Source organism: Oncorhynchus masou, chromosome 31 (assembly GCF_036934945.1).
Source record: "Oncorhynchus masou masou isolate Uvic2021 chromosome 31, UVic_Omas_1.1, whole genome shotgun sequence".
NCBI classification, from domain to species: Eukaryota; Metazoa; Chordata; class Actinopteri; order Salmoniformes; family Salmonidae; genus Oncorhynchus; species Oncorhynchus masou.
This window is the reverse complement of record NC_088242.1, coordinates 22,651,458-22,667,117: the sequence shown is the minus strand read 5'-3', so window position 1 is coordinate 22,667,117 and position 15,660 is coordinate 22,651,458. Positions and strand designations below refer to the sequence as shown.

Genomic DNA, 15,660 nt, shown 5'->3' with positions numbered 1-15,660 from the left:
TGTTCAGTTTGGACAACTGCTGTTGTATAGCTTTATAATTCCACAAGCGAAGAGTACAAGCTCCAAACACCCAGTACTTTCGATCAGTAGGAAAGACAAGATTGAGACAAAATAGACAGAGTGGAAAAGAATGAGAGAGAGACAGACGGAGTTTGTCCCCTGGGTTTGGCTTGCTGGGTTGCCTTGGAGCTGAGCTGTTCTCACTGTTCTCCTCTGAGGCCCATTGACATACAGAGAGAGCGAGAGTGAGAGAGAGTGAGAGAGAGGGAGACCACTCAGGGCTCCTAATGAGCTGTGCTCTTTTATGGCCAAGGGTTAATAGAACACCTCAGGGGGCCTCCTAGTCTCCACTATCCAACTCTTACTTTCCAACCTCACAGCCCCAGCCCTGGTTCGAGCACCAGACGCAGCCCCATCCACTGCCACACCTACCCACACCTTAATGGGGACCTCCGAGACTTAATACCTGGGACAAGTCCAGGTCTAATGTCATCGCTTTCTCCTTCTCCTCTCCGTCCTCCACTTTATGTCCAATATCTGGGGGAGCGATGCCAACAGAACACTGACTGACCATGGTGTTGGAAGGAAAATTGAGTAAGAAGGAGGCTAATGATTAACAACGCATAGGAACGCTTGTGTGTGTTTTTTCTCTAATTCCAAGCCCCTGGGCTCTTTTAATGTGCCAAACAGTGTTTATTTAGCAGCAATGAATGAGCGTTAACTCAGGAGGGAGGTCTGGTATTGCTCTGACATGTGTTCCCACATCCAAATTATCACCTCGTTAAATAGGACCCAATTCACTGGTGGCACAGAAGGAGGGTCAGTACACAAGGGCCTATAGGAGAGAGAAAGAGAGAGGGGGAAAACATCACTATCTCAGAAGACCATAGCTTCTTTTCTCCTTCTTTTTTGATTATTTCTTCTTCTCCCAAATCTTTTCATCATTGCCTTCCTTGTCTTGCTTTGACTCCAGCTCTGGGGGGAATACATAAATTATTTCTCAAAGGGGAGAACAAAAATGGCATCAACAGACAGACACACAAGTGTCTCCTCTCCTCCGTCAGAGTGAATGAATGAGCGTATACAATAGTCAGAGTTTTTCAAACTTAATTTTGTGTGTGTGTGTGTGTGTGTGTGTGTGTGTGTGTGTGTGTGTGTGTGTGTGTGTGTGTGTGTGTGTGTGTGTGTGTGTGTGTGTGTGTGTGTGTGTGTGTGTGTGTGTGTGTGTGTGTGTGTGTGTGTGTGTGTGTGTGTGTGTGTGTGTGTGTGTGTGTGTGTGTGTGTGTGTGTGTGTGTGTGACACTGAGTTCCTGTATCCATAGTTCTAGCAGTAGGTTCCTGCTGTGGCGGCCATCTTCCCCCCACTTTTGTGGGTAGTGCTGAATGGGCCACTCACATGGGCCACTAGGCCACCACAGTGCTGCGCTAGCTAGCTGCCACTCCCCTTTCCACAGGTCACCCCTTTCACAATTAGCTGGTGGTAATTTGGGGATGAATGCTCAAAGCTGCCTTTCTCCAGCATCCAGCCCCCACCTCCACCTCATCCACCCCCAGTCTCTCCCTATTCTCCCCTCCATTCGGGAGGGCCATGCCAGCTTAGGCAGCGGGGAGCGAGGGCCTCTTCTCCCCTTCCGTGCTGACCACTCGTGGTCACTGAGGCCTGCAGGGAGACCCGCCCAGGATCGGGCGAACAGAGCACGACATGTGACACTATTCTTATTTGCCAATAGGCGGAGCGCACAGCTGAAGAATGGAGAAAGGAGGTTCATAAAAGAGGTTGTTTTGGGGTGGTGGGGGGGGGGAAGAACAGGGGGGTGGGCAGCCAGGGCTGAGGGTTGAAGCCTGACCATAAAGAAAATAATCCGCTCTCATTTGGGACCGCTGGGGAAGCTTACCCAACACAGAGGAATGGTTTTGAGCGACTTGTTTTTATGTTTGTGGCTCCCGCTCTTTGAGAAGGGGATGTCAACCTGCTGTCAGCGGTACGGTTGGCTGGTCGGCCATGTTGGCCCCTGAAGAGGGGAGCTGTGGAGGTAGGGAAGGCCAGGGCAAGGATACAGGAAGCCATCACAGCGCCAAAGTATCAGATCGCCACAGAGTCAACATTCCTCTCTAGCTATAACTACAACATAATAGCATCCATCTCCAGTTGGGAGGTTTCACAGAAGATTTCAGATATTGTACTGTCTGTCAATGACTTAATCAGACAAAACTCTTATAGTGAATATATTTCCTATCTCACAGTTGGACAGTTGAAAAGTCAGGTTCCTTAATTCAGCATGTTGGTTTATACATCGACATAACAAATCATGTTTTCCTGTGTTGACAGGGGATGCTCTCAGCAGGTTAGTCTCTAAATCAACATAACTAACTGTATTTCCCTGTGTGGACTGGGGGAGTGAAACAACTCAGAATACCCAATGGAACCTAGGGTCTGTATGGTCCAGCAGCCCTGTAGGGTCCAGTAGCCCTGTAGGGTCCAGTAGCCCTGTAGGGTCCAGGAGCCCTGTAGGGTTTAGTAGCACTGTAGGGTCCAGAAGCGTTTTCCTGCTCTGCAGATGGTCAGCACACAGACCCTGTCAGTCAGCACACAGCCACACTGAACCCCAGTCAAAGGCCCTTAACCCATCTAACCCTTCCACACGCTTTACCTCCAATCAGGCCTGACTAATCAATACACACCACTCCCTAAGGACCCAGGGACAAGGCTCTGTGTCATCTGTGTGTGTATGGTGTCCATCTCTGTGTGTGTTGAGCATTCTTTTGACTTGAGAAGAAGAGTATTCTGTTTCACAGCTGAATATAAAAGCCCTACTGTAAGTCATTACAGGAGAAGACTTTGTGAAACTGGTTGACTCCTTCATTCTCCATTTAGTCTCTATTTTTTGGACAGCACATATTCAATTGACATTTTGTTGTTGATGATGTTAGTTTGAACTTTGCCAGTGTGGCACTACAACCAGGTGGCCTTTCTGACATTCTGCCTGCCAGTGAGAGGAAGGAGGGAGAGGTCAGTGGAGAGCAGATGTGTAGGGTCACGTCACCTATATGGTAACAGGGGTGTCCTGGGGTGAGGAGTTAAAAAGAAGAGGCATCCAACCAGAACTGTCGTTGACACGGGCAGAAGCCCCTGTCTGGTCTCTGGAAGCAGGGAGCTGGGGGGGGGGCGGCAGGCCCATAGATAACAACTTTACACTGACTGACTTCCTTTCGCAACCATCTCCAGTTTGATAGTGCATCAGGATTTTTTTTACCCCCTCTGAAACTCCCCTTTTGAACAATGCTCCACTTGTCCCTTTGTTGTGGTGGAGCTTCTAAGCAGAGGCCCGAGCTAGCTAACCGACACTAGCTGCCATTAAGTGCGTTTTTTTCTTTGGTTCTTTATCACAGGGTGGAGGGATACAAAGGTTCACCGGCCCACAAAGACACCCCACTCAGGGATGGCGCCATTTCAGTCCAACTACTCCTTTAACAGAAGACTGAAGCATAACCTTTGAACAACCACTGCAAACAAAACAGCAGCCAGATTAACTTGGCATGGCTGAGAAAGCCCATCCACGTTGGTGATCTTTTGCGGTCTCAAGGATCAACTCTTTCAGCTTATATATCACATTAAACATCCCTAATTCCCTAATGTGCAATAATAAAAGTGACATTTTACAAGCACACTACATAGCCAAAAGTATGTGGACACCTCATGGAACAGCTAATTCCAAAACCATGGGTATTAATATGGAGTTGGTACCCCCTTTGCTGCGATAACAGCCTCCACTCTTCTGGGAAGGCTTTCCACTAGTTGGACCATTGGTGCAGGGACTTGCTTCCATTCAGCCACAAGAGCCTTAGTGAGGTTGGGCACTGATGTTAGGCGATTAGGCCTGGCTCGCAGTCGGCATTCCAATTCATCCCAAAGGTGTTCAATGATGTTGAGGTCAAGGCTCTGTTCAAGCCAGTCAAGTTCTTCCACACTGATCTCGACAAACCATTTCTGTATGGACATCTTTTTGTGCACGGCGGCATTGTAATACTGAAACAGGAAAGGGCCTTCCCCAAACTGTTGCCACAAAGGTGGAAGCACATAATCATGTAGAATGTCATGCTGTGGCATTAAGATTTCCCTTCACTGGAACGAAGGGGCCTTGCACAAACCATGAAAAACAGCCCCAGACTATTATTCCTCCACCAAACTTTACAGTTGGCACTATGCATTGGGGCAAGTAGCATTCTCCTGGCGTCCGCCAAACCCAGATTTGTCCGTCGGACTGTCAGATGGTGAAGCTTGATTCATCACTCCAGAGAACATGTTTCCACTGCTCCAGAGTCCAATGGCGGCGAGCTTTACACCACTCCATCTGACATTTGGCATTGCGTATGACGATCTTAGGCTTGTGTGTGGCTGCTTTCATGAAGCTCCCGACTGACTGTTCTTGTGCTGACATTGCTTCCAGAGGCAGTTTGGAAATGTAATAAGTGTTGCAACCAAGGACAGATGATTTTCACACCACACACTCTTCAGCACTCTGTTCCCATTTAGTGAGTTTATATACCCCACCCATTTGTGACTGAGCCGTTGTTGCTCCTAGTCATGTCCACATCACAATAACAGCACCTACAGTTGACCGAGGCAGCTCGAGCAGGGCAGAAATTTGACGAACTGGCTTGATGGAAAGGTGGCAACCTATGAAGGTGCCTCGTTGAAAGTAACTGAGCTCGTCATTGCAGGCAATTCTACAACCAATGTTTGTCTATGGAGATTGCATGGGCGTATGCTCAAATGTATACACCTGTCAGCAATGGGTGTGGCTGAAATAGCCTAATCCACTAATTTGAAGGGGCGTTCACATACTTTTGACCATGTAGTGTATCATAAGCACAATCATTAACCAAATATAGTACATGTCAACAAAGGAGTGTTGAACTTTCCCCAAGCACTTCAGTTCAAGGCAAGGCTCCACATTTCTTCATGACAAAACGTTTGCCAGAAACTCAAGAGAAAATCTTGTTCAAACAAAGCTCAACAATTACCTTTCTCATAGTGAGATTCTGGGGAGAATGATGATTATGTAGTGAACAAGCACAGATCGATCATTCCTCAGTTATTCACACAAGAGTGACAGACTCCAAATAGAGAGTGTGAAAGTTAGGAGCCTTGCGACCAGAAGTGTTCAGAACTACTCCTTAAACCATAAAAACACTCTTAGGGAGGAGCAGTGAACGAGCACAGTACATTACTGCATGGATCTGACAGGCAGCTGAGACGAAAGCCCATCACCCATAAGCAAACCACAGAACCATAAATGATATATCAGAGCCCCATCATGACCAATACATCTATATCGAATATGAACACCGAAAGGGAGGTAACACCACCGCAAACTGTCAGAATGACGGAGATTTAAAATCAACTCGACAAAAAGGCTGTTGTAAATAACAAAATATGTAAAAACGTTGACATGACGGAGGCAACAGGGAGTTCAGTGCAGTAAAATGGCAAGAAATAGAGACTGAAAAAGTGTGAAGAATTCATTGAGTAGCTAATGAAAACAGTCCAACTGAAAGGACCGGCCAACTCATCGGCATTCCGATCACACTGTAGCAGGTGCTAACAGTACCTTTGGAACTAATAAGGCGGAACCATAGAACTAGGAATGAAGGATATCTATGGGTAGAACAACAATGAGTGATTCATGTTCTATTCCAGAAAGTATAACACCGATACTTTCAACTGACAGGGCATACAGTAACTTTGTTCTCAATTGAACTGGTTGGCCCACACAGCACAGACTGTCCTGACCTGCTCTCTCTCTCTCTCTCTCTCTCTCTCTCTCTCTCTCTCTCTCTCTCTCTCTCTCTCTCTCTCTCTCTCTCTCACTCCTTAGGGGCTGTTCATGCATGACCTCACAATGGAAATGTGTACCTCCTGATACAAAGCGCCCCCCTTGCACAAGCCTTGTGTTTTGTCTTTGACACCAAATAAAAACTGTCAAAGTACATCAGAGAATCACAATAATCCTGTTATCACTGCTCTATTCTCTTCTACTTTTGCAGCGGCCTCTCCTTCCCTCTCTCTTTCCTTTTCTATTCTCTCCCGGGCTGCATTTAGTTGGTGAATTCCAAGGCTAAGTTTGTGTGACCATTGGCCCGCGGAGACAATGATGGTGCAAACTAGCCAGAGAAGAAGAGTGGACGGCACAGTAGTACTGTGTAAATAAACATGGTGGCGTCAGAAGATCGCTTTACACTATTGCAAAAGACTTTGTAAATGGCCCACACATAACGCAACAATAAACTACCATTTAACGGAAAACTCCACCCAAAAACATTTTTTTGGTATGTGTTTCATTAGTCCATTGTTGATATATGTCAGCAAATCAAGTTTTCAAGATCTATAACTTTCAAAATACATCCGGTGTGATCACTCTTTCTCGTATGGAAGGTGCAGTATGTGACACTAATGGGAATGTTAGGAGTAGTAATCATGTAGTATGATTTCATTGATTCAGTTGATCTTCTCCTTGAAGACAAACAAGAAAGCTTATCAAAACGCTCCATGAGCAGCATGCAGGGAGAACTACATTCAGAACTACAGCCAGCCGGTTTGCTCTGACACACATTCTCCTTTACTTCAGTAGGGGTTGGGTCAGTTTTATTGACCCTGCTTATCTTACTGTTAAAGCATCCACACGTGTGTGAGTTTCACATCATAAAGTTATATAAGAGCAGGACAGACAGAGGGAAAGCAACAAAACAACTCTTCACTTTGTTTGCGTGGCGTTTGTGTCTCCGGCAAAACCACTAGTGCCCAGATATAGAATTTGAGCGTGGCATGGTGTGTTTGACACACAACATGTGTGACTGCATGAGAGGGGAAGTCAGTACAGGTTACTAAAACATGAGATGCTTTCTGACAGACTGGGTTCGATGGAAAAGCTCAGCTGAACAGTGTGTGTGTGTGTGTGTGTGTGTGTGTGTGTGTGTGTGTGTGTGTGTGTGTGTGTGTGTGTGTGTGTGTGTGTGTGTGTGTGTGTGTGTGTGTGTGTGTGTGTGTGTGTGTGTGTGTGTGTGTGTGTGTGTGTGTGTGTGTGTGTGTGTGTGTGTGTGTGTGTGTGTGTGTGTGTGTGTGTTGGCCGATATATTAAACATACATTTGTCCGCAGATCAAACTACACTGTGTTCCAATATTGTTACTCTTGTCCCATCAAATGATAAGCCAGAAGAGAGGCTTGGCTGGAGGGTATGATTTCTTGAGCAGATTTGAGGGATAACCGGAGGCCTGAGAAAAGCCTGGAGAATACTAAATTAAGAACCAGCCTCATTCTAGGTACAGATACGGGTTTATGGGCCACACAGCCAGAACCGCAGATAAAACGCTGGGTCATGTGTATTTATTCTATCCGTTCCTCACACGGTGCCCGCCAGCAGGCAACCTTCGCGTCGTGTTTTCTCTGTAAACAACGGCCAGAGAGTGGGTTGAAACATCGGCCCAAAGGAATCCAACGCAGCTATTTTCCTCATTACCATTATCATTAACTGCTCAATGTTCCGTTTTGCTCGTGTTTGTTCTTTCTAAAAGTATGCAATGATGAAGAGGAAATTGGGTTCATGGGAAATCTAAATAAAATGAGCTAGAATTAGCGCTTACCATTTGGATAACTTATTTCAACGTGTACAAAGTTTAATAAATAATTGTAGGCTATCAAAGCCAATTCAAAAGCTCAAGTTGGATCTCTGAATAATAAATTCGACATAAAGATAGTGTCTTTATTTGAATCAAATCCATATAGCCGGACACCCACTCCATACACACAGGTTTCTCATTCCGCTTTTCTTTCATTTCACTGCTCTACTTTAGTTGGGGGCCCTCAACTGCCTCGCATATTTAACAGCCCGGCTCTTTACACACAGCACCAAATCCGATTATTCAGAGGGGCATGCAATTGTTTTTATCAACTTGTCAGATGAGCTATTAGTTCTGCTCGCCGTCCAGGGAAAAGAGATGGAGAAACTCTCCTTAAACTAAAGCAATGTCCCCGGGGTTTAAGCAAGGAGAAAACCAACAACTGTGAATGGTCCCTGATTTTCCTGCAAAGACCTTCAACAGCTACGCTATTTTCGGGCATTTTACTGCGATGTTAAACTGAAATTAAAAACGCACATAGGCTGGCTGCATTTAATGCACTGACTTCATTCTTTTAAAGTTTTCCTTTTACTAATTCATTCAGGTAAACGGATTAGGCGACATAATGTTCCACTCATATTAATTCGATATGAGTTGCCATTGCTCAGTCGTCGTTGCTGAATATGACACTGAATATGACATCTAAATTATGTTAATAGGCCCTACTACATTTCAAGGCTAAGTTAAGAGAATCCAACGTGAGGTCGAGCACGTTGTTTATAACGTTTAATTATGTATGACTAATATAGGAGGGGGTTTGTCATGTATTTCCAAATATTGATCAAGGAATAGCTCATATACTGTTGGTGGGATTTTGTTTGATTTACTATTGAATTAATTCTGGGGTACGTTTTTCTTTCATTATCCTACAGTAGCCTACTTAGCCTAGTGTATTAGTCCTCCTCCCACTCATTATCCGTTCAAAATGTAAATGACTGGTATAAAGGTTAGTTGGTAGTATACCCTCTTAAGAAACGTTTGAATTGTTTTTTTATTTTTACTGTTGTTCTCCGAGTTGCCCAGCGCTATTGTGTTGTAGATTACTGTTACTTTCGAGTGCATTTATTATGTATACATTTTGAAGGAGAGTGCGAGGACAAATCCGCTTAGCTTAGAATGTATTTAAGCTTAACATCATTTTTTCCAACTCAAATAGGCCTAACTATAATAGTAAGTATGTTGCATATGTATTTACATTTGAAAGTTTGAAATATAAAAAAAAATGTGATTGATCATTAAAGTAATCAAGCACATCTTATTTCTAATATATTAGGGCCTATATGGCATCCAATAATAAGGCTAATAATAATTAATCGATCTCGAATTCACAACTTGCACATTACCTGACCTTTTCAGAATGTAGTATAATAGACATATTAGTAACTTATATTCAGTTTATAATCAACTAATTATTTAATTAATTCTTTATGAAAAGTAACCCGTTAACTTGCAGTATTGCGCTGTGTCCAATAGAGACCACTGTACGACGTGGAAACGGCTCAGCCCAGGCGATACGAAGACAGTGCATGTTCATTCAGGCATATTCTAGCCTACTACCGGATCATAAACTGAAGAAATAAAAATACAAACATATGCATTTGTTATCTCTTAATGCTATTCAATGACCCCACCGTTTTACGCATGTTAGAATACTCGATTATATGTCCACGTTGACGCCAAAACTGCTTGGAGTTTGGAAAAGCACCATACCAATATACATAACTAAAAATCTATTAGAGTAATAGTCTGTACTGTAGATTATAGATATCATATTTTCTATTGACCTTACCGTAAATATGGTCACTGACGTTATCTCTAAACATTTATGCAGAATAAACGTATGTTGCAAATAGCGAATAGGATATGATCTAGGCATATTATTATGCATTATGGAACTAACTAAAATGACTTTTTTAACATATTTCGTTTTATTTGATAAATGATTAATACAAATCGTATTAGAAAAACGTAGAGATTTAATTATCCTGAATTATATTATCGAATCATTTTACGTACACTGCATTGTTTAATTATATACTGGTTATAGCTTTATGATATATTAGATGATACAACTTTTCCTGTGATTTTAATATGATCAACTATGCTAGTCTAAGTGCATTTTAGACTGTTATAATGCAAAGAAACCCTCCACCGTTTGCAATCCAATATAATGTTTGTCGAAGATATAGACAACGAAACGAAAGGAATGGGCAGCTATGGACAACTATTGGAACGTCAACGTCTAGTAACTGAATGAGTAGCTTTAACTGTCATGCATATTCTCTCACCGTTTCTTGTATAGCGCTGGTTCATCTATGGGAATCATTGATGTATGTATGATAACCTATCATCTTTAATGCACCTTGAATGTGAGAGCATATAATGTAGATTCATTCACCTGTACCACTCCAGTCCATTCTCGTAGTTGCGGTCGAAGAAGTGCGGTTCGGCTCCCACAGCTCGGATGTCTGGATGCACGCGGAGGAACTCGAGCAGCGCCCGCGTCCCTCCTTTCTTTACACCGATGATGATCGCCTGGGGAAGCTTCTTGCTCCCTGATCCGTTGGAGAAACTTGACATCGCACCGGGCTCAGGAGCTCTCTGCCCCTCGCCCCTCATCTCGTCCCAGTCCTCCGCGCCTCTGTACGCGTCTATATCGTTATTGAGCAAGTCTCTGGAGGAGGTCCGGACAGAGGGTTCGTCGTAATCGGATTCTATATCCACCCAGGGTTGGGGTCTAGGGAGCAGTCTGGACATGAGGTCCACTCTGCCGTTATTCTCTATCCTTTTACCGACCACAGACCCTGTCTCCTTTCCCCGGTAATTGTCCACGACCAAACTTGGCATGGTGGCACAGTAGCCCACGCAGGAGTAGAGCATATATACCCAGAGTAAAAACATGATGCCGAGCAGAAAGAGTTTATTTTTCACCGGGCTGAATGAGAACGCATACAGATTGTGACAAACCAGGCTATATTCCATAAACCCTGCGAGTGCATACCATATTCCAGCGACACATATTGCCAAAACCACTCACTCCCGATGGCACATCAAGTAGCCTCGCAAAATGCACATGCCATTCATTTAAAGCGGAAAAATTAATAAAGCAAGCAAATAAACTAAAGCGGATGTATCCACTGGTGCAAAGTCATTGCATGCTATAATCGTCATTCACCAGAGCCACACAGTAAATAATTCGGAAAATGATACGAACGACTGGTGCACTTCAGTGGTGCTACTCCACACCCTAGCCGTCTCTCTTCACACGCATCGCGGTTGCCAAACCTTCGAACAACTGCTAGTTTTGAGCCTTCTCTCGAGGACTAGACCTTTTACAGCACGAGGGGGCGTACCGATACATCTGATTGACAATCACCATGGCCAATTGACTCACGCACGCTAAATAATCAGTTGTTTGTTCGTAGAAACGGACCTATCACAGGTGAGTGTGGGAGGGCGCTCGCGTTGGGATTCTCGCCAAAAAGATGAAACGCTCTTATTGGATGAAGAGACGAACGGAATTCTATATAATCACTAGGGAAATTCTATAGTTAAAACTGTATTTTTGGTGAGGCAGCTGCGAAGTCCACCTGCTGTGCTATTCCCTTTTTATCTTTGAGCGTTATTTAATGTGTATACTAACTAACACAATGGATTGGGTAGGGGACTATTTTCTGCTTCTGTGTCGTATAGCCTATAGGCCTACGAGAATAAATGATTTATTATGCATATCACTGAAGCGCATATCTGTGAAGTTATAGGCCTATTTATAACCTTTCTGGTCATCTCAAACTCATTATGACCAAATATAATTTTTGCTGTTAGAGATCTTCTGCTTTGCCAAACATATGGGGCGGGGCCATCGATTGTGCCAAGCACCGTATATAGGCTGCATTAGAAGTTAAACATTTTCTTCCATATTTTCAAGGAGAAAAAAATATTTTCGATGATTTAGCTTTTTCAAGAAAGATATATCGAGATATAGGCTACAAATTAGTATTCATAACAAAAAACAGTTTTAACAATGTCGTTTCCCAATTGTTTTGGCAGAGAACTTGGAGAAGATATTAGCTATATGCTTGACAATAATGAAGTTGAACCGTTGGTGAAATCAACTTGCAAGTCATTTTAAATGGAGAAATGAGCGGTTGTTATCAAAGGAATAGTAGACTTCGCCACTTAATTTTTTACAGTGAACGTAAGTAGTCATTAATTAATAATAATGATTCATACCTTTATTATTGATAATAACACATGAATTATTAGCAGTTGTATTACAAAAACGACAAGATGATGATTATTATTATTGCTAGCCTATCATTATTATTATTATCATCGAAAACAACAACAAAATGATGCCAATTAGATTTTTGAGTTATGCAATTCTTGCAAGAAAAAACATGTCTTCATTCAATTGAAGAGGACTTTGGCCTATCAGTTTATTATTAGTTCATATTATTATTTGTTAATATTAAACTATTTGTATGCCATCGGAAATGACCACGTTGTCCTAAATTCAATGTAAATATGCATAAAAATGTCGACTTTAAACGAAAACAGTGTGTGCTGGAACTTTCGAACCAGTTTGACAAAAAGTCCCCAAACTGTCTGTTCGCGCTGAAGGTGGCTGACTATTCATGAGGAAATAAACGCATCCGTATATTTGAGAACTTTTTCACTCTCACATGGATATGAATGTTATGTGTATAATGTGTTATTTCTTAATGAATATGAACTCATATGGCTACCTCATGAACTTGTGAACATTTTATTCATAAATAAGTCAATTAGACAAATATTTGGTCAATCAATCAAGTCTTTTTTTCGTTAATTGCAAGGGCAACTGGTGTAGCCTAGTAACCCACAGACTGCCGCACCGCCCAACAGCCTACAAACTCTGTGATGCATGGTACATGAAAACTAAACCCATTCTCCGAGGACAATAAACTACTTTAGGCTATTCTATATCAGGCTTTTATCGTGCTCTCTGTTAAAAAATATATATTTTAAAAAGATCTTAACATGTCTAAATTACAGCAATATTTTAACTTTGCACGGCAGATATCAAGTCAATGACAACCCTAAAATGGATCAATTTAACTTCAAAGGACATCTACATTCGATCCAAAATCACATTAATTAAAGGTCCTAGCACCGAAGGTACTGGAAACCTTATTGTATAAGTTATATTTCTTAGTCTGAAAAATAACTGATAAACCTAACTAACCTACATTAGGCTGAACAATTTTGTCAAAGACAATTCACATTGCAAAGGTTTCAGAGATGAGTATGCTAGATAATTTACAGGCCACTATAAACATACATAGGCATAAGCCTAGCTATACAATTCCATACTTTCGAGTCACTGAAATATTTTCAACACTTAGTGTTTTTGTGTCTTGAGACTATCTCACAAGACCAAAAAACATTTCGTAGAAGATCAAATAATGTGCTCAGGATCTGTTAAAAGGCCCAAAAGTGACTTCAAAATGATGCTACATTACCGAGGCATTGGCGGTAAATCCACGACAACAGAGGTAGGCCACTTCACATGACTGACCAGACACACTAAGGCAGCGCCGGGGGAGTCAGCCAGATGTTACGGTCAAGAATCAACTCGGTCCTCCTTCGGGAGTCGGGAGGGCATCTCTGTAGGGCTGTATCTTCTGTTAATGGGAGCCTGTAGACGCTAAATTGACTCGGGTTCATTCTTTCGTATGTGTTTAACATTGGGCCATATAGACTAGCCCTACTAGACAATATTCAAATCAAGAAATCTTTTAAATATTTTTGCACATGCACATTTTTATTTAGGCTATACAATTCTAAAAAGCCGAATAATTCCAGAGCCCCTGCATCATGCGGAACCACTACATCCTGTTTAGACTACGCTACTACAGGCCTAGCAACCGACCGTAGGCTAGTGAACTTGATCGACCAAGTAACATTGAGGAATCGACCCCATCCACGTTAGAAATGTACAGAACACGAAGAGCCTCGATCTCCTCCGATAGTAAAGTGGAAGACAAAAGGCAACTATTATGCAAAGTCTTTACATGATCCATCAACTAGGTTGTCGTGGAATGTGAGCCATTTTCTCGTTTAATTCTCTGAGATCAGAGCCCAGATGTCGGGTCACTATGGACATAAAAGCCAGCATGCGTTCACAGTGGATGTCTGGATGGAAAGTTCCTTCCGCGTGTTTATCAATATTTCACTCTTTGTTGTTGACTCTGGCAAAGGCCCAGCTGCCTGACACTCTGGTGCCTTCAGTTGACGGTGATTTAACGGGTGCATGTCAAGTTTTAAGTTCCAAATGGCACACAACTCCCAATGCAGTGCACTCAATAGGGTGCCTTTTGGGACGCCGCTAGAAGATACTTCCTTTAAATTAACGATTTTGAATGCATAACTTTGGGATAAAATATAGGAATTATTCTTACGATTAAATACTTCTAGTTCATGACTCAAACCAAAACCACATTTTGATACATTTCCCCCGCCTCATTCCAAATAAAGGGAATAAATAGCGCTGAAATATTTAATGAAATAAAACACGCACGAGGAAAATAAGAACTTTTATGTTTAAGACTATTACTCAAATATGAAACTAGCCTACTTTATGAAAGATGCAACAATTGCTATCTTCATAGGATGATATCATTTACCTGTTAACAAGGCAGCAGGTGAGGAATCAAGGCTTCTGGTTGACAAGGACCATCAGCGAAGGGAGCTCTAGGACTGTAGAAATCTCAGAGTGGAGGCCTGGTAATACGAGTCATAGTCGCTATACACTTGTCATAGAGGCAACAGGTGAGAGCTGTATTAAATTCCTATGAAGTTTGTACAGCATCTGAGATAGGAAGGGAGAGCGAAGTAGAGGCCTGTGTCTACGTCCACAATGGCACCATATTCCCTACATAGTGCACTGGTCAGCAGTTGTGCACTATTTAAGGAATAGGGTGCCATTCGGAAGGAACCGAGGGGCGAGAGGAAACCCCAGCAGGGGAAAGAGAGGGAGCCGCAGGGGCAAGGCAGACCCCCTTGCCTCCCCGTGGATGGAATCGAGTGAGGTCCAGTCTACCACACTGCTTTCGCAGCCTCCTCTGAGCGGATGTTGTAAACGTGACAGGCAGGCAATCACCCTGACTGAGCCCTCAGAAGGCTGACATTTCATCTACACACAGAGTGAGACACAGAAAAACACACAGACACACATAGGTTGCGGTGGTGTTTTTTCAGCCAATACAGTAACAGCTGTGCTGATATGGAACACTATCCATTCTGAGCCCTTTCGGAGGATATTACAGTTCTGTTCCTCTGTAGCATGCTTGGGACAAATCCCACAGCCCCCTTTAACTAAGGAAGGGGAGGTAAAGAGAATATGTCCCAAATTGCACACCATTCCCTAAATAGTGCACTACTTTTGACCAAAGCCCTATGGGCCCTGGTCAAAAGTAGTGCACTGTATAGGGAATAGGGTGCCATTTGGGACATCAAGATTGTTTAATGGAGGTGGGTGATGTTTAACGTAAACAAGCTAAGGGTAAAGAGTGGAAGGGGAGCATGTGTTGGGACTAAGTGACAGGTGCAGCAGTGGGTTGAGTTTTGCTAAATAGGTGTTGGTGATATTGATATTCATGTGACTAACAGGACATGTGTGTCTACTGAGGCTACGATTAACCTGAATCTTGACATTACTGAAGTTTATGCCCATGCCAACACAATTATCTAGCTGGCATGTGGTGGTGGTGTGTGTGTGGGTGATGAATATCTACACAAATGTGTAAGACTCATCCCTTTTATGTCAGATAGCACAATGACATTATCTGCACTGATAGGAATGACGCCCCCTGTGGGAAGCACTTGGTGTCACTAATGAAACCCCTTCTAAATTTGCTTTAATATGGATAACAATGACAACACACTTGACACAGTATAATGAAATAATTAGACAAACAACTGACTCAAAAGTAAATCAA

The 15,660-nt window shown here is 42.8% G+C and overlaps 1 protein-coding gene across 1 annotated transcript in view; it reads right to left on the bottom strand.

The window, feature by feature from the left end:
* The window catches only part of hs3st3b1b (heparan sulfate (glucosamine) 3-O-sulfotransferase 3B1b), a 29,224-nt gene extending 18,201 nt beyond the window's left edge, over positions 1-11,023 (bottom strand). Inside the window, exon 1 of the mRNA XM_064950381.1 lies at positions 10,077-11,023. Within this exon, the coding sequence (XP_064806453.1) occupies positions 10,077-10,660 (584 nt within the window). The 5' untranslated portion in view covers positions 10,661-11,023. The remainder of the gene's footprint in view (positions 1-10,076) is intronic.
* Between the last annotated feature and the right edge of the window lie 4,637 nt (positions 11,024-15,660).